Source organism: Girardinichthys multiradiatus, chromosome 9 (assembly GCF_021462225.1).
Source record: "Girardinichthys multiradiatus isolate DD_20200921_A chromosome 9, DD_fGirMul_XY1, whole genome shotgun sequence".
Lineage (NCBI taxonomy): Eukaryota > Metazoa > Chordata > Actinopteri > Cyprinodontiformes > Goodeidae > Girardinichthys > Girardinichthys multiradiatus.
In genome coordinates this window covers 37,305,548-37,331,180 of record NC_061802.1, presented here as the reverse complement: position 1 = coordinate 37,331,180, position 25,633 = coordinate 37,305,548, and the positions used below count along the sequence as shown (strand labels likewise).

General features: G+C 39.2%; 1 protein-coding gene across 2 annotated transcripts; it reads left to right on the top strand.

Annotated features, from left to right (window-relative positions):
• The first annotated feature begins 847 nt into the window (after window positions 1-847).
• Window positions 848-25,261, top strand: kita (KIT proto-oncogene, receptor tyrosine kinase a). Of its 2 annotated transcripts, none has more exons than XM_047375916.1 (21): window positions 848-1,289; window positions 4,491-4,745; window positions 6,066-6,350; window positions 6,472-6,611; window positions 6,940-7,111; window positions 8,491-8,677; window positions 9,220-9,335; window positions 9,616-9,727; window positions 11,377-11,561; window positions 13,499-13,605; window positions 13,712-13,838; window positions 14,316-14,420; window positions 14,707-14,817; window positions 15,753-15,894; window positions 16,043-16,137; window positions 16,242-16,372; window positions 16,740-16,862; window positions 19,624-19,735; window positions 19,841-19,940; window positions 20,199-20,304; window positions 22,900-25,261. In XM_047375916.1, the coding sequence occupies exons 1-21, from the start codon at window positions 1,235-1,237 to the stop codon at window positions 23,080-23,082; spliced, it is 2,949 nt and encodes a 982-aa protein (XP_047231872.1). In that variant the 5' UTR covers window positions 848-1,234; the 3' UTR covers window positions 23,083-25,261. The 2 variants fall into 2 exon arrangements, with proteins under 2 accessions (XP_047231872.1, XP_047231871.1); XM_047375915.1 differs by having other exon boundaries at window positions 6,919-7,111.
• Window positions 25,262-25,633: the final 372 nt, after the last annotated feature.

Genomic DNA, 25,633 nt, shown 5'->3' with positions numbered 1-25,633 from the left:
TGCCTTCTTCTTTGTCTGTTCCACTTTTTCCTGGTACTCTTCATGAATCACTTATACTTGTTTTTTATAGCCAAATTACCTAGAAACATATACAGTGTTCTTACAGGAAGCACAGGGATTTTGTACTGAATACAAGTAAACACCACTGCAAAACTAATGTGAACAAAGGGACAGAGAAAATCACTAATAGATATACTTTTAGCACACTAGCATTACAGCAATCCTCCATTATATTAATTAATGCTCTATGGCATGTATGAGGGAGATGCAAGGAACACGGAATTTGCTTTGTTATAAGGGTAACTTGTATCCAGTTAAATAACGATTTACAGGCAAATAACAACATGAAAGTGAAATTTTTAATGCAAACTGTAAGTAGCTTGAATCTGATTGATACTTAGATATATTAATTAAAATATATCTGAAACAAATGTATGCAGTTTGTTGGACACCCTGGAAAATTCAAACAGTTTTTAAGGAGGAATTTATGTTGTCCTTTGGTTCATTGTTTTGCTGCATAAACCAAGTGTCTTTGAGCTGAAGACCACAAACTGATATTTGAATTGTCTTTGTAAACCTTTCCAGGCTCATGATTGTCAATCTGCTTGTCAACTGTCCTTAAATTTATTGAATTCGGTGCACGTTCTTTAGATCTTTAAGCCTACTACATGTTGACAAACAGGTTCTATTTGAGGGCTTTGATTCTACAAGTCAATGTAAAAGTGACTTAGGTTCTGTAAAATGTACAAATGGTGTTACTAAATAATAGACGTTTATACTTGTCTGTCTGGGTCCTCTGGGTGTGTATAATTTAAGCAACCTACAAATGTCTCTTTTCTTCATCTTTCGGTCAGTCTTTGTATTTTTTTCGTGGGGAGGCAGAGACAAGTGGCCACAGACGCCTCCCTCTCTCCCTCTTTCTCTCTCTCTCTCTCTGGAACCGTGTGAGTAAAATAGACTCCACAACTGCGCTCCTACAAACATGCTCTTGACTTTCCTCCTCAGGCAGAGCCACCTGGTGGGCCCGCACCGTCCCCTCCGGCACGCTGCAGGACAACAGCATGCTTTCAGATAGGCTGATGAGCATCTGTGCCTTTAAAGCTCTGTGAAGCGCGCCTCTGTCATAGCCCCGCAGTCAAACTTCCCCCAAGCCCGACGCGCTCGGCGAGCGAGAGCTACCTTGACCATTGCGGCACTGGCTCACCCTTACAGCTAGACCCATGGAATACTAACTATGGAATACCTCTGGATACTGCTGTTTGTGTTTTTACAGCTAAGCTTCCACCCAGGTAAGACTCCAGAGCATGTGTGCCTTGACTCGCCACTTTACGCGCACAACTTGTTGCTGCTTACTCAAGGGAAAGGGTGGATTGAAGTCTAGCCGGCTATAGTAAATCATCATATTTTGGAAGATTTGTTTTGTTTTATTTTGCATCAGTATTGTGACACTTTTTCTTTGTATGTGGAGCCAGATCCCAAGTCTGTAAGGACAACCTGAAGCCACAGAAACCCAATGAGGGAAGCAGATACTCTGAATTGAATGCGAGACGTATTTAAATAATTCACGATTTAATCAAGAAACAGGGCGCTATTGAGGAAACCAAAACACAAAACTCTCTAGGGGTGGAGCTGGATCTTTAGTAATAATAATAAGATGCAAATAATCTAGCAGCATAACCGTCAATATTTAAAAATAAAACATGCAAACGAGTTCGATACACGACCGTTTGACGGGTTCGCTTTTTCCGTTCCGAGGTGATCTGTGACTCAACACTTTAAAACCTGTACCCACTCTGGGTGGGCTTTGGCTTAAAACACATTGCATTTGTTATGATTTGGCATTATCTAAAGGACCCTAGTTATGAAGGTCAAGGTCCACAATAGCCAAAAGAAGACACTTTATTACTTATTTAAACAGAAAGAAATAACCACCTTTAGGATACGTTGGACAATGTTGTTTCAGGGAAGTAGATACATGTCCAAGTTTGTTATCCGGAGGCATATTTGTAATCTTTTTAAATTAAGGGCAGTTGGAATTCCTCAGAGATTATAGGCAAATATATGGAAAACGTGTCTCGGTGGAGACGGTTTTGAAAGGAAAAAAAAAAAAAAAAAGTGAATCAACGAGGTGTTTTTTATTTCTGCTTAGCGCACCTTTGCGCACTCGCTGCGCCCGTGCGGAGGCTCCTGTTTTTCAGGGCGGCGTCAGGTGAACCTTCGTAGCCGTTTCCATCCGATCAAAAGCTCCTTGAGACCTGATTAAGAAGCCTGAAAAAGCCATATCGATCATATCATCTCGGAATTTGAATGAGTGCCACATTTCGAGGGAGTGTGCTCAGGCTGAACTGTCATGTGACGCAACAGGGCACGTCAAGAAGTTACCTAGAGCTGGTCAACAGATAATAAGCCAGGTTTTATGATGGTGATGATGATGATGCAGTGAATGAATACGTTAAATAATTAATTTTTAAATAACATGCATGAACGCTATATTTTCATTTTTTTCTCTTTACTATTGTTTGTAAAATAGTTGGCGTCAGACAAATAGACAGCGTTACCAGCAGTGTTAAACAAAGTAGTTGTAGTTATTAAAATATTTACAGCTGGTTTCTTCCGTGGCGCCACCAAATCGGGCTGGGCTGGGTTGTCTATGGCTACCTCTGTGTATTTGCTGCCCCCTCCCTCCCATTTAATCCCCTCTGACCAGATATAGGTATATTTATGTTTAGGAAATTAATTTAAGAGAGAAAAGACAAGTTTTAGTGAGTAGCAACATTTGTGCGTTTATTTATTTAGCTACTTTTCATTTTCCATAGCCCAGTAGTAGCCCAAAGTAAAAACGTTGTAGGGCTCTCAGTTTTGACAGGCCACTCAACGATTGTTAGCGGCCCTGGTCTGGCCAAACCTCTCTGGAGCCATTCCTGGTTAGCCATTCATTGATATGACAATCCTGCATTTAAATGGCCAATGCATGCTTTACATAACGCCTCAGTGAGGTCTTCGCCAACTGAGAGCACATCTCTGTCAGGAGCTGCCTGTTTCATGCTCTCACTGGGGTTTCTCATAATGATCATCTTAAGAAGGTTTGCTCTAAAATACATGATGTGTTTTTTCAGAGGATGTACAGTACAGCTGTGACTAACTTTGTCTGTTTATAGTGGCTGTGAAGGATTAAAAGTTCTCTTAACAAAGCAATGGATGATAAAGTCAACATATGGTGACAAGTGAAATGTTCTGGGTCATTTCCAGTCACATTTTTATTGGTCTTGTGTTAAGAATGTCAGCTCATATGCCAAAACATTGAGTGTTTAATTCCCTCCATTTGAACAAGGTTGTTACATATTTCAAAACTTGCTGGGTCATCTGTTTAACCAAAATACTGAAATTATGCACTACAACTGAAGTTGGTTAGTCTTTGACCAAACACTGGGTCAAAAATTGTGACCCAGTTCGTTGGGTTGGAGAAATGAGTAAAGAGACAACTCATCATTTTTCATACTGCCATTTTAAATAATACAATGACCTACCATTGACTTCTGCTCCAGAATGACATCTCAAAATTTTTGTACATGGTGAAAATGACCAATAAAGATATGGTCTATTCTATTCTGATTTGACTTAAATGAAACCTTCACAAATGATAAAATTAGGAATTATGAAATGATAAAAGTGTGCTCTATTCTGTTCTATCTAAATGATATTAATGTCAGAGAGTTGTGTTAATGTATTTAGTTCACACTAGAGTATGAGTCTGTTCCCTTAACAGCTCAGAGTACTCCTGTCTATCCTGTATGTCTCTGTGCTCCCCTGTTATGGATTCTGAACATTACCTCTTCTCTCCCCTTGTCGCCTTTAGAAGATTTGCTCCTGAGACCCAGTGAGGGTTAAGTGGGTATGGAAAATGAATCGAACATTAAGCCTAAAAAACCTAGTTTAGTAAACCATTTTATTGTTATTTTTTTTCAAATCACTCTTTGATAGCTTTAGTGTTGCACATTTGTCACATTAACTCAGTTTTGGAAAGAAAAGCTAACCCAGTATGTGGAACCATTACAAACCCTGTAGTGGAAAATCAACCCAGTTCTGGATCTTTCCATAGTTAACTGTCCTGCATTGTTTGGAGTAAACAAACTTAAAACTCTGATCAAATTAAAAGGTCCTTGAAGGTATTTTGCTTGTGAGTTCTTTGCGCTTTGACTTTCCAACTGAAAGAAATTAGTATTTGGTTTCATGTTTTATATGAAGCAAGATGGGAATCCTACCTAATTCTTCTAATTAACTGCCTTTGCCTTGTGTATATTAACATGTTAGTTAATGGCACTTGTCGATCCAGACTTAATGTTTGATGTGGGCATTATTAACCCTTTCATTAGAGATGTCTTGTTATGATCTGGTCATGCACAGGCATTGTGTGAGTAGTGTAGATGCTAGGATATGTCAGCTCTAGAGAGCACTGCTGAAGCATAACCCTCTCTCCAATCCTATTTTAGGCAACACCAAGCCCACTATTATCCCTGACGAGCCCCACCTCGTTGTCCTGCTCCACCATTCCATTACCCTGCGCTGCAAGAGTGAAACCAGGACACTGTGGTGGCGAGAGAATCGGAACAAGCCTCTTAGAGCAACGCTCATAGGTGGGATGTGGACAATACATTACCCCAAAGCTCAGGCTTCCCATATGGGCCGCTACCTCTGCCGGGATGAGAAATCCAGTGAGGAAGCTTCCATCTTTGTCTACGTGAAAGGTATCTGAATGAATTTCCATGATCATAACTGTATGAAACTATGATTGGTTTGTGTGTGAGATAAGGGGAACTTAAATTAGGAGGAAATGGAATCAGACTCCAGGCAGCAACAGGCAAAGTATTTTGGCAGTGCTGTCTTTACTGACAGGAAACAGAGTGTGTGGGTTTGTTTGCAGAATAATGTGTATGTAACTCTGCCCCGGACAGGTGAGGTAGATTCTGGTGCTATTTATTGAGTGCATGACTGAGTTTTACTGTATTTTCTTCTCTGTGTGATCCCCACATTCCTTTGGCCCCATGCCATCACTGCTGGCTCTTATCATGTGCTGATCATTCGCTCAACCGTCTTGCATCTCTCTTAAAAACAACAAACAATACAATTCGAATGTATCATTTCATAAAACTACCTTGTTTATTTTGGGATATTAAACGCATCTTGAAAGAAATATGCGAACAGATTTGATGAGATTAAGCCACTAAAGTTTGTTTTTGCCTTAGTAACTGGATATTTATGTTGACATAACAAATCCTGAATAATAGAGCTCCAGGCAGTTCAATATTCCAGACCCTAACCCTAATTTCCAAAGAGGCAAACCTGGTTTAAATTTGTGTGTGTAATTGCTGCCTCTGTCGGCTTTGTTTAGCAGTTGCATTCAGCAGTTACAATGTAAACCAACCCCTTTTGAAAATCTACAAACAGTGTAAAAATGGTAGTTAAGCTAAGTGAAAATTCTGGGAAAAGTCACGATTACTTAATAAAAATAAGGGTTTACTTTTACCAGCAAAGGGATGGTTATATATATATTCCCCATTGCAACAAACTGCAGCAGAAGAAAAAACAGAGCAACTCATGACAAGCATGAAGCATCTGACTTCAGCATTCCCTGAAGCTGCTGTTCCCCTACACACAATTGCAGTTGAGGAAGATTTTGCCCAAAATCACTTTGTAGTTGCTTAAACTCAAAACGTTACCAGAACTGTATAATTATTTTATTGTTTGCCCTTGAACTGATTTGAATACAGACTTTGTAATGGCTTTTACATCAAGTTTTTGTTTGAGGCATTTTCTGTGAAGTTGTGCTACATGGAAATGTGGAAAATAATTTTATGTATTCATCGGCAGGCAGAAAACCTAATCGTAAAGGCATTGTTCACATAAATGTACTTGCATCAGCAGCATTTTATTTTCATTATTTTTACAGCCTATCACGCCGCCAAGATGTCAGCACAAAAAACACAGCTATAAAGGTTCAACAACTCAGTGTGAATCCCTGCTCGCAGCTCTCTGACACCACCTGTGCAATTACATTTTCTTGGCAGATCCTGAGAATCCTTTCAGAAAACCAGTGGTGTCCAGCATTCTTACTCGTGAGGGAGACACTGCTTCCATCTCATGCTACGCCACTGATCCAAGTCTGAGCAGTTTAAGTTTGGAAACATGCTCTGGAGAAGCCCTCTCCCCTGGTCTCCAGTTTTCCACGAGCCTGGAGCAAGGCATCATCATCCACAACATAAAAATGACTTATGAAGGTTGCTATGTATGCACAGGGACATTACAGGGAAGACACATCAGATCAGAGGAATATTCCCTGACAGTTAGACCAGGTAACGATGTGCCTTTATGTTCAATGCATGTGTGTTACTGAGTTTGCATAGATGGTGAAGCCTCCTTTTATGTAATTCTTTTCAATCTAACTCTAATCTAGATCATCTTGTTTTCTTTCAGTACCTGTTGCTCCTCCTGTAATTCAGATGCATTATCCCAGAAGAATTATTTTAATTCGAAATCAGAGTCTGTCAATCACCTGCAATGCCACTAATGTCAATGGAGACCTCACGGTGAAGTGGGTGGCACCACCTGGCTCGGTGAGACCCATCAGCTTTGTCTTTGCCCTAGAAAGTGCTTTAGAATGTTTGCTTGTCCAAAAACGAGTTTACCTTTCCTGTGCCTTCTCATTATCTGTTTGAATGTGCAAGAGGGAAGAGAGTCAAAGGTCTCTCTGCATGTGCAATGGGATCTTGGATGTATGTATATTCTGCAGACCACAGTTGCGGAATGGAGAGTTTGTGTCTGTGGTCGCATGCTTGCAGTTGTGTGTCTTTGCTAGTATTTGCTTGGCAAGGATAGACATAAATTCGGGGTTAATCTCTAGAGATCTCTGGGCGTTGACAGGGTGCCGTCTGGTATCCACAGCAACAACCAAAGGTTGATGGCGATGCACGTATCCTGATGGCGAACTACCTTCATGTGCACAGTGCCACGCTGCAAATATCGGCAGTGCATCCACAAGATACTGGGAGTTACAAATGTGAAGCTGAAAACGAAAAAGGGAACAGCACCAAGTCAGTGTGGCTGGATGTTTATGGTGAGTATGCAAAAGCCAAAATGTTTCTCTACTCGCCTTTCTGATTAAATCTAAATTAATTCTGATGGAATTCTGATGACCAATCTATGCCTTTCACAGATGACTATGAGCGTACACCATTCATTTGTTGAACCCCTGAATACTTGTTTTCCTGCTTCAGAAAGGCACACAAGAGCTTTAGGTTTCCGGATGTATATGTTTCAAAAGTGTTTGAGATTTTGAAACACTCACTAGAAACTTTACAGTGCAGCAAAGTATGTGTGCCTTGATCATCTCCATATTTTGTCACATCATAACCAGAAAGATCAGTTTATTATATTGGGATTTTATCCGGTAGACTGACATAATTTAGCTAATCATTGTGAAGCGAAAGGGAAATAATGCATGGTTTTACATTTTTTCACAAATAAACATCTGAAAAGTATTTGCGTGAAATTTTATTTAGCCTCCTTTACTCTGTTACCCTCAAATAAAAGCAAGTGTGACCAAGCAATCACCTAGACATATAATTGCACAGAGCTAGACTGAGTGACTTCTAAAGGCAAGTAGTTGCGCTGGCATTTTTGAAAACTATGCCCCCATAAAAGCCCCCTCCGCACTTCAAAATACGTTTCTGGTTATAATGTAACAAAATGCAAAAAAGTTTAAGGGGTGTAAATATTTGTGCAAAGGAACTTCAGCAATTTCACTCCAGTGTTTGAACAGATAATATCAAATTACCACAAGATGCCGATTAGCCTTGCTTAGCTCACATTAGCTGAGGGGTTCCACAAAATTAACAAGACAATGCAGCATTTAGCTTAAAATTTGCATTTTTAAATCAGTAGGGACAGCACTGAAAGAGCAGAAATGTCCTGCCTTCAAACTGAATTTTTAAATAAAGATGGTAAAACAATACCATCTTTTTCATTCTTAATAACGGGGTCAAGCTTTCTAAATCTAGCTAACTGAGAGTAGTTACCAGATTTCTATTAGTATGTAGAAATTTTGTTTAAAGACAGAGTCGGTGTGATCCCTTCAACTAACTCCTGACAAGACCATAGCTAAGCACAGTCTCTAATCAGCCCTCAGGCTGATCAAAGCAATTATGCTGCCCATTGATGCCTGAAATTGAACTTTTAAATATGTCAGTACATTACACCCCCCCCCCACGCTTCCCGCTCCCCAGGATCTTTCCCAAAACGTCAAAACTTATTCTAAACCGCTCACACGTTGAGTGATCTGTCATGTATTAACTTAACACTTCTAGCAGATGTGTAGTCTTAATGTGCATATTTTGTTGATGTGATATACCAGACAGTCCTTATAACAGCTATCCTCATTCAAGTAAAATATGGAGTAAACTTTCCACACTAATATCTCATATTATTATTTTTCAGAAAGAGGATTTATCAGCTTATCACAAATCTACAACAGAACCTTCCATGTCCGTTCAGGCGAGAGTTTGACTTTGAAAGTTAGCATGGAGGCATACCCAAAGCCACACACTGTCTCCTGGAGCTTCATGGGCCGCAAACTAAAAAATACCAGTGACCACGTCATCAGTATGCACAGCAAAGACTACAGGTATGAGCACACTCAAACTCAACAAACTCCAGCCACACAGAAGAAAATGAGTTTTACATTTTTTGGAATTTAGCAGCTTTGGCCGTGCTGTAGCTTCCTGAAAAAAACAGCTGGAGCAAAACTTCTCGCCCCAGGGTTTCTTGTGAAGCACTCACGACCAGATTGCAAACATCAGTTGGTGTTTTTCTTTAGAACATCAAGCCATGAAATCCATGACTTTTGGGGAATAAAATATTAGGTGTTATCCAGGCCCACATGTCCACACCTCCACCCAAACATCTTTGTTAATATGGGAAGAGTTAAGACATAACATTCGATCCTCAGCTGGACATGAAAACAAATGTTATGCAGATGTGAGAAAGGGAACATGTTACTAAAGTGGAGCACTGATTATCTAGAATGCATGTATTTTCAAATGTGACATTGTTTCTCAGGCAGGGCTGATGTCAGTGATTATTAGTTATTTTCTATTTGCTCATAACTTAAGGCAATTAGAAAAACATAATGTATTCATGATTAAAATGTATTTATCTCATGTTCAGTTACAGCAGCGAGCTGAGGCTGGTGCGGTTACAAGTAGCAGAAAGTGGCATTTATAGCTTTGAAGCATGCAACAACGACGTGTCGGTAAATCAGACCTTCACCATCTTTGTGATCAGTAAGTAATGTTATGCATTTCCTGAAAGGTTCTCTTTCTCCTTAAGCCACACATGAAATGTGTTTTTCCAGACTGCATTCATCTTCGGCAAATGACACAAGGGAATTGACCTGTAAGAATGTACTGTAATAAAATTAAGTCTAACTCTCCGGACTCACCAAACCCTCCGGCTACACCTTATAAAGGTTACAGCTGTGCAAAAAATAGGGCAACCACCTTTTGTACAGCCTGAAATTTATTGCTTAAAGCTCTCAGTCTGACGTTAACTTTTGTTTCCTAGGTAAGCCTGAGATTACATCTCATGAGGGCCCAGTGGATGGACAGGTGCGTTGTGTGGCTGAAGGGTACCCTGCACCCCAGATCAAATGGTACTACTGTGATCAGTATGTCAGGTGAGACTTTCAGAAGCTGAAAAAAAGATTCAATCATTTATTATCAGCATGAACACAAGATGTCTGTCAAAGTCTTCTTGTTTCAGCCTTTCTCACTGGCCTTATAAGTTTGGATGAATTTGAAAACATTGACAACACCCTATGTCAGTCATTTTATGATGAGGTATTAATATAAAGAAAATGGAGATGATTAATTTTAAATCCTATGATTTAAAATCTTTGGCTAATTTAAATAGTTATATATCAATCAGGATGAGCATCTGCCTCACAAAGTGACAAAGTCATGAACAGCCCATCAAAGTAAAACAAAAGCTGAGCTGCCATGAGTTATCTTAATGAAAAAAATATAATAATAATCATTCTTCATACTTTCAATATGCATTTGTTAATTTAGCTTATTTTTTTCCATTGCATTTGATGTTCTTTATTTACACTCCTAACAACACATTTACCACGCAGCCACTCTGCGCAGTTCAGATCTGGTTTTTGTTTGTTTAATTTCTATAATTAAACTTGAACAATTAGCCATGAAGTTTATCCCGAGGTTTCTAAAGGTCACATAAGGCACATTGGATCGAGTCAGGAAATTATGATGAGGGTGGAATGTGCGATTGTTGGATTTGACAGGGCTGACTTGTGATTGGTTGGCAGTGATGAGATGATTTCCTGCATCCCCTCCCATATGACAATGGATTGTTAACAATCGACTTATGATTGGATGAAGACGGGCACATCTGCTTGGATACAACTTGTTAAACATTTACAGTGATGAGGGAAGAGCATCTTATTGCCATAGCAACACCAATCCCAAGCAGCACATGCAATGAGTCACACTTGATAATCCTGCCCAGTCATTTTATTAAGAAATGAAAACAAATCCACTTAATGCTCATTACATGCACATTCATGACAGGTGCATTAATGTTTAAACATGAAGAGCAGGTAGCATGACCGTCTTGAGACTATCAGCATGGCGCAACAAAGCAAACCTTTGTTTGATAAACACAGAAACTTCAGGGGTTTTTTTTCTCTTGAAATAAACAGCAGGTGATCTATATTAAAATATAAAGATGTGTTACTGTGGTTCTGCTGTTTTTTTTAAACGCTCTCTGTCAAAAAGAGTATATGCACTGATCAGGGTCTTCTTGATACCAATACAGATTTACGCCTTTCTGATCTGCTAATTAACTGTTTCCAATTGTTGTTTTCTAAGGGCTATAGTGCATACAAGAGAAATAATGTGCTATAGGTTCTTTGATAGCGATAGTAGTTTTGAATACCACAGAAAAATGAAGATTTTATAGGATTATCCCAATATAAAACATTTAAAGCATGTGCCCATAACCTTTATATTATTTTTCTTCAACTCAAAAACTTACATCTAAAAACATATTGTTAACTGATCAGTTTATAGACTAGAAATGATAGGAGTTATTACGTTATGCATTTCATAAATGGGAAAAACAAATCTGATTTGTTAGCACTTCACTTTCCAGTAACCCAGGAGAGCCGGTCAAAGGCAGATTGTTTGATTCTGATCAATGGCCAGATGTTTGGTGCATCTATAAATCTGGGGTTTGTAGACTGTAAAGCATAGATTTGCTGAAATGATGTGATAATGAAATAATAACAAAACCATCTGACTTTAGGTGCTCCCAGCAGAAGAATGCCACACAGGAAGAGCGCAACGTCAGGACTGTCACATTGGTCAGCCCCAAGTTCGGAAAGACTGGGGTGGAGAGTCGAGTGAATGTCAACAGAGGACGGTTTAATACGCTGGAGTGCGTCGCCACAGCGGAGGGAGAGCAAGCCTTTATACTGTTTTCCATCAGTGGTAAATAGGCATCCAGTTTATACATTCACAAAAAAACTGTTTTCACTTATAAAAAAGAAGTGTGGTCTTGGTGCAGATCGGCCAAGTTCATGTAGTCTTCTGCATGAAGTGAAACATTGACAAAAAACATGAGTATTCTTCTTAAATTAAAAACTGTTGTATACAGAATATATTTTTTGTTTAAACCACAATGGCTGTGGTTGATTGATTGAGGAATGCAGATTAAATATGTGTTTAATAACTCATAAAGTAAGCCTCTATGTTTGCATTTGTAAAAATGAACAGAAAAGTCCATAGACGTTGGAAGTCAGTGTTGGAAATTTCTCACCAACTAAAAACCAAATATTACCACATGCCTTGCATGTAAAGGTAGTTATGGTACAGATGCAAGAAAAAAAAATCTATGAATTGGTACTTCATTAAACATTTCACACATACAGTACTTTAAAAGCCTCTTTTGGTGAACATGTTTGCAGAGTGTGAATGCTTATTGCTAATATTAGTTAGCCTGGTTACTGAGTAGATCAAATCCCACTGGTTTCCAAAACGTTTTCTACTGCTGTTCTCTTCTGAGTATTCTGAGCTCTTTTGGGATGCGACCAATGTGCTTGAACAACTCATCTGTTTGGCTGTAGGCATTTATTAGCTCTACATCACAGTTAATTTGTTTTGTAAATAAGTATTTCCAAAATTTCATCTGTGCTGCTAATAGTGATCATTTCACAGCTTAAGAACCATGGGTCTAAAAACACATCTTTATTTAAACAACAAACCTAATCCAAATTGCCTGTGATTTCCTGCTCTGTTGTCTTGATTATCTCAGTTGCCTTGCACCCTCAGTAAATCCAAAAAGGGATAATTCCTCAGCTCAAAACTGTTTACTAAAAACAAGGATTTTAGTAAAGATTAACCCTGGACTCACTGCTAACTCTTCGTTGGTTATAATTCGTTTGGTAAACATAAGCAAAGGGATGCTACCTTAGACATGATTGGCTGCAATAACATGTGGTCTTGTAAAAACGGGAATTAGCTTTAGTGATTTGTGTATGTTATGACTCTAAATCCCCTCTCTTGCAACGGCCTCCCCATCTGCTGCATGATGTCCTACAAGTGGTGGTGTAGCAGCTGAATCTACACCAAAGTGTCCTGTCTAAGCTTGCAGGGATATCTACATGTGTGTGTGTGTGTGGACGGGGGGGGGGGGGGGGGGGGGGGGTGTTCTCTATCTGTGGGTGTGCATTATGGGGACAGTGAGTGTCTGTGACCAGGCAGGACATGGCTTTGAGAGCGAGTCCCAGGAATTGTTGAGTACTGAGTAACAGCAAACCAGGCGGAGGCGCTTGAGAGTGTAGGAGCACAGTAGGAGCCCCGGCAGTGGGCATTCGGTGGTCTGTGGGAGGCTTGTAGGTGTCAGGGAGCTGCAGCAAAGAAAACAGAGCTTTAGAACCCACTGACAGGTTTACAGGGGATTAGTTCCTGCAGACTCTGCATTCTCAGATTTGAAGTGGAGAGAAAGCTTCTTATCGCTAAAGAGCTTATTACACCCCGGTGTGTACAGAGGAGCAAAACAATGAGACATCACAACCGGGCACACACAAAGGAACAGAACACTGACTACAAACAATTGCTCACCAGCACAGCTGCAAAGGCAACAACAATACTGAAAACAGAGTGAAATCATGTGACATTAGAACAAAATGAGGTGCAAATGTTGTGTTCAATGAATAAAAGGGGTGAATTCATGTATGTATACATGAGTAATTGGATTAGTTCACTGCTATTTGATCAAAATGTGCTTCACTGTAGCTTAGTCTTCTCTGACTTACCTTAACGCCCCTTTGCAATGTCATTTACAGTTTATAAACATGACAAACCAAAGAAAGAGTAACTGATTAGGTCTTTCATTATCTAACATTATCACTTCTGTCTCCTTGCAGAGAAAGGAGTTATGCATGATCTGTTCACTCCTCTGCTAATTGGCTTCATATCAGCAGCAGGCATCCTCTGCCTCATTGTTATCATGCTGTTCTACAAGTACATGCAGGTAAGACAGTGTTGCGTTTTCTCAGCGTGAGGCACACCCTCAAATCAAGCGTACATGGGGCCTGTCACAGTTATAAATTTATTTGTTCCTCTGTTTTTCATGCCAGAAACCCAAATACCAGATTCAGTGGAAGGTCATTGAGGGAATTAATGGGAACAACTATGTGTACATTGACCCCACTCAGCTGCCTTACTCTTACCAGTGGGAGTTCCCACGGAGCAACTTGCGTTTCGGTGAGCACGCCTTTATCAAAGTCCATTAGAGTGGGCGTCCTTGAATTGCCACCATAATACCATTAATCCATCATACCTGACGGATTAAAATCATGAAGCCAGACTGTACAGTGAAAATGACATCACACTAATGCTGACACCTTCCAGCTACTTTACGCTGATTTACCCTTTTCTTTTTACAGACGTGTACACAGAATTAAGGTATTTGTTGTGTCTGTGGTTGTTACTGACCAACTCGTTCCTCAGCTCAAAAAAAAAAGAAACCACACTCCTCCAATGCAAACATAATATTGTTGACATATTCTGGGTGTTGTTTTCAACAGCCCTCTTCAAACAGGATCCTACATGTCCTGGTGACTGCACACAGCCTGAGGGCTCAAACTGTTGCTGTCCTGGAAGCGCTGGTACTCTGTCTGTTTGTTGAAGGAAAAAGAGGACAGGGGATAACATTTTTGTGTCTGACTTCTTTTTTTTCAGGGAAGACGCTGGGATCTGGCGCTTTTGGAAAAGTGGTGGAAGCCACTGCATATGGACTCTCCAATGCTGACTCAGTTATGACGGTGGCAGTGAAAATGCTGAAATGTAAGCTCTGTCACTGCATATACAAATAACTAATATGACAAGTGTACACAGTAGCTCTAAGACGTGCCTGCAGGTGTTCAGAGCATGCCAGCTGTTTTTTTAGGTACCTTTATTTCAAGGTTTGCATTCTGCTGCTTAAGCATCATACTTAATATTTAGCCCGCAGTAAAAATCTATTTAATCAGTCCACAAAAGCATGAGATAAGAATATTAAATCCTATTTCAACACCAACTACCTTTGCTTCTAACCCTTTTGCAAATACTGATCATGTTGCTTTTATTACAGCAAGCGCTCATGCCACAGAGAAAGAGGCACTGATGTCAGAGCTGAAAGTCCTCAGTTACTTGGGAAACCACATAAACATTGTCAACCTGCTGGGAGCCTGCACTGTTGGAGGTGTGGCAATCATGTTGTCCTATGTTATTTGTTTTGGTGTAGTAGATTGAAACTGGAAGACTCAGATTTATTTAGTTGTAATTGAAGAAAAATGATATATGGGTTATATTTTTTACAACTGTAAATCTCAAAAGTGTGGAAAGAGTGTGTCTCAAAATACATGGTCGAGGCAGCATCATGCTGTGGGGATACTTTGCTTCAGCAGGGACAGAGACACTCGTCAAACTTGGTGGAAAATACAGGGCAATCCTGATTATAAAGCCAGAGCAACTATGAAGACCTTTTGGACCTTACAAATTTAAAATCAGACAGTTTTGTTTGATTCATTAAAATATCCCAGGCTTAGTTTCTTGTGCAACAGGTAAAAACTTAAAATGTTCACAGTGAAAGTTTTGCATTTCTAAATTCGAGAAAAAATAAATAAAAGTCTTGCGGACCAGGAGTACTTTTAACTTGACAATTTTGACCTTCCTAGCAAAAGGTTTGTACACCACTGGCTTGGATCAAAGTGTGTTTATGTGTTAAAATGACCTGGTCAAAATACAGATCTAAATCCAATTGAGAATGGTTGACATGAGATAAAAATTGCTGTTCAAACTTTCAGGCTTCAGATGTGCACAACATCAAACACATACCCCAAAAAACCTTAGAGCTGCCATTCCAGTTAAAGGTAGCTGTACAAAGCATTGCCCTAGGGGGCGTATACAAATGCACGCCACACTTCTCATAGCTTTATTTGCAAACGATTTTATAAACAACTAATCCTTTTTCTTCCACTTTACAATTTCAGTGTACAGAGTTTTTTTCTATTGGTCTAGCACTTGAAATCCCAATAAAATACAATGAAGCTTGTGCCTGTAATGTAAAATAGTTTTGCAAGGCATTGTAGGTGTCATGGATTTGGGAAGCTTATTCTGATGCTTCTCCATCTATAGGCCCTACACTGGTGATCACAGAATACTGCTGCTTCGGAGACCTTCTTAACTTTCTCCGGAGAAAGAGAGAATCTTTCATCACCTATAAACTAGAGGACAACTACTACTATCGCAACCTCATGCAACAGAGACTTGCAGATGGGTGAGGCTTGTTTTCTGTGTGTATTAAAAGTGATTAGTTCCGGAAAAAGAAAATGAGAGTACCAGTATTTTCAATACAGTCTGTGCGTGGGAGGGTATTTGGATGGCAGGACTCAACTCAGACCAGACTGCTCCTTTCCTCCTCACAGTGACAGCTTGAATGGCTACATGAGCATGAGGCCTTCTGTTACTGGCAACCCACCGTCGAGCTCATCTTCCGAGCGGAGACAGTCTCTACGCAAAGGCAGGCCAGCCAGCTATTCATAAAATTTCAACTGTCCTAAAAAGTTAAAAACAGTAAAATAAAGAACCAGAAAATTGTCTTCTTTGACCTGTTGATCCTCTCAGGTGGCCCATACATCGAAGCTGATGGAGATGGCGAGATGTTCAATGAGGATGATTTGTCTCTAGACACCGAGGATCTCCTCAGTTTCTCATACCAAGTGGCCAAAGGCATGGAGTTCTTAGCTTCCAAAAATGTAAGCTTCTGCCTCACAGTTTGCAGATTTTATATGAACAGCTGCCGAATTTGATTTTTGGATAAATCCCTTTACATCTGATGATTTGACTTAGTGTGTGTATAATGTGTGCTTTTATGAGAAGAGCTGATCGCATTTCCACAGCTAGTAAACGGATCTAAAACGCACGTTGGAGCATGTTGTTAAAAATGTATACCCTATGGAGGCACAGATACTGTGTCCTGAGATCTTGTGTGTCAGTGGTCGTGCGAATCCAGCATGGAAAATTCAGCACCAAAGGCTGTTACAAGAAGAAGCTCATTCATGACTAATTCAAGTCAGTTGTTTATGTGTCATCAGATGTTCAGTGGTATGTCTCTTGTTTTAGTGTATTCACAGAGACCTTGCGGCCCGAAACATCCTACTGACACAAGGAAGAGTGGCAAAGATCTGTGATTTTGGCCTGGCCAGGGACATCACCACAGACTCAAATTACATCGTCAAGGGCAATGTAAGTCTACACACACCTGAGATGTCATTCTGATGTAGTGGCAGCAAAAATACAGCAAATAAACAAGCAACATTTTGTGTGAATAGGTAAAATGCATTACAGAAGGCCCTATGAATCCCAGCCTTGAGTACCATGTGAGACCCTTGTTTGTTTTTTCTTGTCACTAGCTGTTTCGCTTGGTGTCAAAATAATCATATGTTATGATATGTGTCTTGAAATATACACACACAAGGATTCGTGTTACAGTACTTAATGCTTTACAGTTTGAACGTTGCAGGCTTCGACTTATTATGTGGCAAGTTTAGAATTAAACAAGATTGTCTTAGAACCTTCAGCTTATTCACAATTTGTGGTTTGCCAACACTTGTGTTGGCTGTTGATCTAAGGGTATGATGCTTGGGGAAAAATGATGCTGTTCTTTACTTTCCTGCTTTTCAGATGCACTCTGTAAATTACACTGAGACAAAAAAATATTAGGCTTTATTTTGAGCATAATTAATGGTGAAGTGGAAGCAAAAGAATACATGATTTTGAAAACAAAAAAAGGAAAGAAAAGTATGGCATGCATTTGTATTCAGCCCCTTCACTCTAGCGTCTTTCACAAAATATTTCCATCATAAACCCGCAAAGGCGAGTCGCCTCTGAGCTGGTTCTGGCAATTCATAATTCACAAGTGGAGACGTCAATATCCTGTACAGCTGTGAGGCTTTAGAAATGCGGCTTGCGGGGCGGGATGACAAGATGTGTGGTGCAGCATTGACAACAGTTCCTATGCATAAGTCTCCACATATTGTTCATTTCAAAAGAATAATGATGGATGAAAAATAACGGACCTTGTTGTTGGCTGAGCAAATGCGTCAAATTTAAGTTATAAATTTCACCTTCCATCTCTTCTTGTTAGAAATGATTTCTGAGTTTTGTTAATGCTTATTAAACCTCTGGTTGCAAAAACTATACATCATTGCCACATCAGTTTCTTGACCTGGAAAGTTAAGCAAAGTTAGCCAATGCGGGCCACTTGACTACCTTACTTGGAGAATCGGGGGCTTAACAGAAGCAGTCTGATTTTGATCCCCCTCACTGCATCAGTCCTTTCACAGGACACATGGAGGAAGCAAAAAAGTTCCTTAATGCATCCTTGTTTTGTGAAAAGGGGTTCTGATACCTGTAATAATTCCAACATAACAATTTTCTCCAAAACATCAGGGGCCATCTGAGTGTAATTTATTCTCAGTAGGAATCCAGCAGTTCTGTGAAGGACTCAGTTTAGAGAATATTTGTGAAGACCAGGGAACACAGCAGACAGATCAGGGATAAAGTTCAGGAGATGTTTAAAGTAGGGTTAGGTTATTAAACAGTATCTAGCCAGAGCTATAATGAAAGGATTTAAATCAGGGGTCCCTAACACTAGTGCTAGAGAGCTACTATCCTGCAACTTTTAGATGCATCCGTGCTCCAACACACCTGAAATCTCTCCTCAGCATTCAGTCCTTCAGGTCTGCAGATACCTGCTTATGAGACATTTATCTGATGTTGGTGTGTTAGAGAAGGTATATAGCTAAAAGCTGCAGAATGGTAGCTCTGGTGGACTGGATTTCGGCACCCTGGCTTAGATCATGTGTTGAAATGGGCCAATCATAGATCAGATCTAAAATCAGTTGAAAATCTGGAATGGTTTACCTCAAAGCCAATTAGTCATTAGTTTCTGAAAAATTATTCAATCAAAGTTCAGACCTAAATCTAATTAAGAATCTGTGACAAAACCTGAAAATTTATGTTCATAGATGCTATCCATCCTAGATTAATGAGCGATGTACAAAAAAACATATTGTTTTTCATTCTACATAATATTTATGCACTTCTTTCTGTTAAATCTATCTTGTAAAATTTTAATATTGAAGTTTGTGGTTGTAATCTTAGGTAAATGTTAAATGTTGTGTTGGGATGTTGGGGTGGCACACAATGTATGGAGGTCTTAGCCCTCAACGCAGGCTGTCGTGGATTTGAGTCCTGGCCTGTTGGTGTTTAATGCATCTCCTCCACCCTATTTCCTTTCAACTCATTTATGAATAATAAAGGCCACTACTACCTACAAAAGTTGAATACATTTGCAAGTGAACCAGTTTACTGACCTGTTGTATGTTGTTTGGCTTTTCTAAATTGTATTTATGTTGCCTTTTGTTATGCTAGAACAAATCTCCAGTACAAGCTGTTACAGACAGTGTAGCAGTTAATTAAATCACTACAAAAGTGAAATATTAAGAAATCTAAATTCCTAAAAGGCACTTTCCAGGTTGCTACACACTTCTGCTCTATTCTGTTGAAAGAAAACCTTTTTCTAATTAAATGGGGCTTCTTTTAAGTATTTTTTATGAGTGGAAAATGAGTGAAGGGTAGTTTGTTTTTGTAATATTTTGTTCTTGCAGCTATTGGATTTGAAAAAAAGCAAGCATCTCAAATTCATCTGCACTCAACTTTTATATTCATAGTTTCTGGTTACAGCAGAATGTCCTCCCCTGAAAGACAGACTTATGAATGAAAACGTCTCTGTTTCATTGCTGTAATTGTCAGAGATTCAAAAAAATGTGTAGAGTGAACTACTTTTGGTGTTTTTTACAGACCTCAGACAAAAGGTCATGCATTCTTTTATGTTTTGCTTGTTTTACTTATGAAACTTCAATCAGTCAAGTTTGTTTTTGAGTGAAAGATGAAAAAGATGCATCGCAACTATGTATGTGTTCACTGAGTGCCTCTGTTTCAGGCCCGCCTGCCGGTGAAGTGGATGTCTCCAGAAAGCATCTTTGAGTGCATGTATACGTTTGAGAGTGATGTGTGGTCCTACGGTATCTTGCTTTGGGAAATCTTCTCACTGGGTATGTTTCTCTATCCACAATGATTTATGTGCTTAGTCTAGGCCATTTGGATGTTATCCACATTGCATAATGTAATGTGTGTAATGTGATTTCTGCTGAACATAGGAAACAGTCCTTATCCTGGTATGCCTGTGGATGCCAAGTTCTACAAACAGATAAAAGAAGGATACAGAATGGACGCTCCGGAGTTTGCACCCAATGATATGTGAGTTTCTGTTGATATGGTATTTGACCATCTTCAAAAGTATCATCCAAAGGAGAGATGGTTTCATTAGATAGCTGGAGATTCTATGCAAGAATGCAACATCGGGGAGTTCAATCACAGCCTGCCCTATTGTATTTGGCTTCACACAAGAATAACAAAAAAATATATAAAAGATCCTTTGGTAAAACAATATAACACAAAAAAACTGTTAGATGGAGATACATAATGCTGTTTGTGTGTTTGGCTGCTTCTTTGCAGGTGTCAGATCATGAGCTCCTGCTGGGATGCTGATCCCTTTAAGAGGCCCCCTTTCACGAAGGTGGTTGAGAGCATTGAGCAACAGCTGTCAGATGCCACTAAACATGTAAATTTTCACTGTTTCTGTATTGTTTTCTATTATCAAAATCACATTCCTAGAGAACTGTATATCAGGAAGCCCTAACAGGATGCAATTTAGGATTTTGAAGTAATGCTGGATCTACCACCAGGGCTTGAGAATTAGTAAAGGTTTTATCTGGAGATCTGAAGACAACCTATACATTACTTTAGAGCCTCCACAAAAAATATTTAAATAGTTAGTCAGTCAGTCATTTTCTATACCGCTTCTTCCATAGTGGGTCGGGGGAAAGCTGGTACCTATCTTCAGCAGTCTATGGGCAGGACGCCAGTCCATCGCAGGGCAACACACAAACAACCATGCACACACTCATTCACACACCTAAGAGTAATTTAGAGAGACCAATTAACCTAACATGTCTTTGGACTGTGGGAAAAAGCCAGAGCAGACAGGGAGAAACCTCACACGCACAGGGAGAACAGGCAAACTCCATGCAGAAAGATCCCAGGAGTCCAACACAGGACCTTCTTGCTGCCAGGCAACAGTGGTACCAAATACGCCCCTGTGCAGCCCTGATTAAAATATTTATACAATTGAACATTTTAAAATGAAATGTGACATTTAAAATGAAATGTGACCCAAGAACAGGCTTTACCTTGTGCTAGCTACAAAACCAGAGGTATAGTAAATGACTTAACAAAACCATTTCTCAAGTATTTATCATTTGTCCATCAAAATACGCTCTCATAATAGTGCAAATGTACTGCACAATACATAAGCAGTATTTTTTCTCAAGACACACTGTACACAAATGGAAGTTTTGTGGATCCAAGATGGCCAATCTACCCACTGATCTACAGCACCTACCTTGAATAAGGAAACCACCCATTTAGCTTTAACATATTTTTTGTGAAAATATAAAGAAATCATCAAGTTCATCAAGACAGAGGCTAACACAAAAGTTGAACCTTTGCGTTGTGAACTAGTTGTGATGACATTAACTTCCTAACAAAAATCCATCCAGCAACCCATCTCTCTTTTGACAGTCTTCCTACATTCCAGAAACCTTGATGTTTCCTAAGGGTATGAGCTTCATGTCAACAGGCACTTTGCAAAATAGACTTGTCTTGCAAAGTGTAAACATGTGGAAAGATTCTTTGGCTCAGTCATCGCCATGTTAAATGATGGGTTAATTTTTCTCTGCAATCAATAGCACACTTTGTTTTGTAAACACAAAACTCTGAACTACAGAAAAATGTAAAAGTAGATTATAGAAATTCATGATAATGGTTATTTATTCTCCATCAATTATACATAACATTACTTGCACACCTGTTCATGCAACATTAAGAGGATTTTCTCCATGTACACAAAAAAACAATAATGGTGTCTTCCAAAAGTACCCCTTAAATGACAAATGTCAACCTGTATTTTATTGGGATTCTTTTGTGGTAAAACAACATAATATGTAATTGTGAAATGGAAAAAAAAAAAAAAATCACTCTTGGGTTTAAAATGTTTTTACCAATCAAGATATGAAAAGTATTTGTTTTCAGCCCCCCTGAGTCATTAGGCTGTACAGTTACTTTTTATGTTGGGCTCTACCAGCTCTACACCTAGAGACTGACTGTTTTACCCATTCTTCTTTTCAAAATAACTCAAAATCAGGTAGATTGGATAAAGAGTGTTTGTGAAAATCAATTTTTCTAGTCTTGCCACAGATTTTCAGTCAGATTGAGGTCTGAAATTTGACTGGGCCATTTCAATTAATAATTATGCTTGATGTAACCTCAATCTCATGTCTGCAGCCTTTAACAAGATTTCTTCTAGGATTGAAATTAGTTTCATCCATTTTTTTCATAATTTCTGAATATTATGAAAAATATTATGAATATATTTCAGAATATATCCCCACAGGATGATATTGTCACCACCATGTCTCACTGTAGAGATGGTGTGTTAATGGTTATTAGCAGTACTAGTTTTCTGCCCCACATACTATTTAGCACAGGGATCTCAATCTCCAGTCCTGCAACTTTTACATGTGTTTCTGCATCAGTGCCCCTGACTCAAATACTTGGCTTGCTCTCGCCACTTTTCCAGAAAGACCAGATTTCGGGAGAGCATAAGTAAATGTTGTATAATGGTCTTTATGATGCTGGTAATTCACTAATGTTCTCGAACAAATGTCTGAGGCTTTCACCTACCACTGGAGTTATAGTGAAATTAAATCACAAACAAGTGGACTATATTTATTATTTAGGTGACATCCAGGTACCACATTAACGGGGCATGAATGCAAGTGAACAGCATGCTTTTCAGATTTTTATAGGTAGAAACTAGTGTAAACCATGTATCCTCTTTTCTTCCACTTCACAATCATGTGCTACTTTATGTTGGTCTATCACATAAAAATCACAGTAAAATATACTGAAGTTTGTGGTGGCAATGTAACAAAATGTGTAGTTCAAGGGCAATTATTACTTTTCCAAAGCTTTGAAGATGTCTAAGCAATTTCAAATGTTACAAGAGAAGAAACTTAGGCTTAAAGAATACTGGGTTCTCACGAATTAAAGCATCTATAAATCCATTCCAACAGATTATTTTTCTCCTTTCTCTCAGATTTATTTGAACTTCAGCTCCAGACTCCCCGTGTTGCCTAGAGCGAGGGAGGAGCCCAGTTCTGACAGCACAGCAGCTCACAGCTCTCAGTCATCCAGCAGTAAGAGCGCTCCAACACAGCCCTTACTGGTTCAGCATGAAGTCTTCATAGAGGGGACAATCCTTCAGGCCCAGAGGGTGTAAGGACCCACTGGACTTGTTTAACTGCCTCAAAGTGCCTGTCATGTTACGCAAGAAATCATCCAACCATTACACCTGTCCGCCTCCCTAGCACCAGCAAACGTTGTTGTCGGAAGAGTAAATGCCATCTCTTACAAGAGAGAAGTTCTATAGATGAATGGCTTTTACCTTTGCAATCACTGTTCTTGCATACTCAATGCTGGGAGGACACATGGACCATTGCTCCCAATCTCAAGAACTCTGAAGACATCACGGAGGGTGGACAATCATCAACCATTAGTCTAATACTGTCTCAAAGTACATTATTACACTGTTAATATGTTTGGTTATTTTACACTTTTTCGGGTTTCCTTTACATTTCATTAAAACTGTTTATTATTTTTCCTTCTGTTTTTTGGGGTTGGGGAGCAGTTCACATATAGCAGCTGTCTTCTTTCTTTTGGAGTTTTTTTTATTTTAACGTTTGGTGTGTTTTTCTTTTTTGGTTACTCTCTAATGTTTTCTATCATGGAGCGCCATTTGCAGTTTCCTTGACTGTTGCAGTTTTTGGGTGGAAAACAAAGCACTTGAGGCACTCAAACTTTACTTTATTCCATACATCACATGATGCATATAATACAACTTTTGTTTTGTCTTTAGTTTTTTTTTTTTATCACTTTCATTGTCAGTATTATTTTCCAACTGTGCAGATCTATGCTGTATGAAAAAGAGACTTTTGGGGGCCAATTTGAATTGAGATATGATAGCATGGATACGTAAATAAGCTATTAGCAGCATGGTCGTCGACATGTCCATAAGTGCTTCACGTTTATTAGGAAGTCGATACAGGATTGCAGCACCTAAAGGGCAAATGACTTTTGGGATTTTGTTAGCAGATACCATGATCAGTGCATGACTGCAGATACAGCTTAGATATAGATATGCAACTGTTTGTGCTTTGTTACATTGAGAACAGCTGGACTGCGAGAGGTAAAGATCTCTTGTAAAGATGTATATAACTGTGTTCTCCTGTATGTTCCGCTGTATATTTGTTTACAAGCATGAGGTAGGTACTGCCATTTCTTAGGTGGGTTTTCTCTGCTTTTACCCTTCATCCATTCATGAATGGTTTGGAAACTGTTTTTACCAACTTGGAGTAGTGTGTTGTCACCCCATGCTAGCAGCGTAGTTCTTCAACTATATATCATGCATTAAGTCAAGCTGAACCTGATGTTATATGCCATTAAGTGGATTGCAGTATTCCCTGTGGTGACAGGAGCAAGAGAAAAACAGGCTCTTCTTAGCTCTGCCTTCAGACAGTGACACTCAGTGTGGAACGTATTGTGTTGGCCGTCTCATTGTTGTCCGGCCAGTAGCTGGTTTCCTTGCTGTCTCTCTCTTCTTTTTTCGTCCAGCTGTTTCCTCTATCGGAAGCGGGGTTTTCAGCACCTCTATGCCAGTTGTCTGGAGTGGTCCCAGCATCTCTCCCAGCTGTGGATGCTGTTCAGAGGAGTGCAAGGAAAGTGTCCTGTTTGCTTGGACGAATAAGTGTGTGATTGTGTTTGTGTGCATGAGAGAGCATGCACATCCTCCTTGATGTGAATGACTGTATGAATGTTTAGTTTAAAAGAGTTACTGTCAAGAGGTGCCACTACTACAGATTCATCAAGTCACTTAGCTTACTAAAGACCCCAAAGTCTTACTGCTCGTCTTTTTGTAAATATAAAGGAGCGTATATTACAAAGTAATGTCATTGCTTTGAAAGATGTCTATCTTAATGAAGAAACGGTACATGATACAGAAATTATAATGCTTTATTTTCCTATATGTGCACAGACTTCCCTCTGTAGATTTAACCAGAGATTCTGCTTACTGCTCTTCTCACTATGACATCTTTAACAGAACAGATTCAATTTGGTGTTTAATTTGGCCAATTCCTACTTTTTTTCCCATTTTTTCTAGTTTCCCCAGTAACATTTGTCCAAATGGGCTGATCTGATGATCCAAGCAACTTTTCAGTGATTTACTATGAAAAGATCCTACAGTTAGGAAGGAGATTTCTTGAATACCAGATTATTTTTCATTCAGCTGCTTGCTGCATTTCCCTATGTATTTATTTAAAGCTTTAAAGTTATTGTGAAAATCTGATATGTTGCTATTACAAGTGTCAATGTAAATAAAAATTGTCTATATTGAACTCTCAGTTCTGATTTTTTGGTCATTATTTAAATTTTTCCTATTTTCCTGATTTTATGTTGTTTTAAGAATTTATCTACGGTGTCTTGCAAGATAATTCCCCAAGTTGTTAAAGCCACATTTTGCTGCAATTACAGCTACACGTTCTTTGAGGTATGTCTCTACCAACTTTTCACATTTAGAGACTGAGATTTCTGTCCATTCCTCTTTGCAAGGCAGATTGGATGGTTTGTTTCTGTAAACATCAGTTTTTAATTTTTGCCAATGATTAGGAAAAGGATGATTAGGAAAGCTTTCCTACTGGAAGAGCAGCTACTTGAGACTGGGGTGGCCACTCTGTCCTCCCCAGTCTCAAGACTTACACAGCCTCCGACAGGTT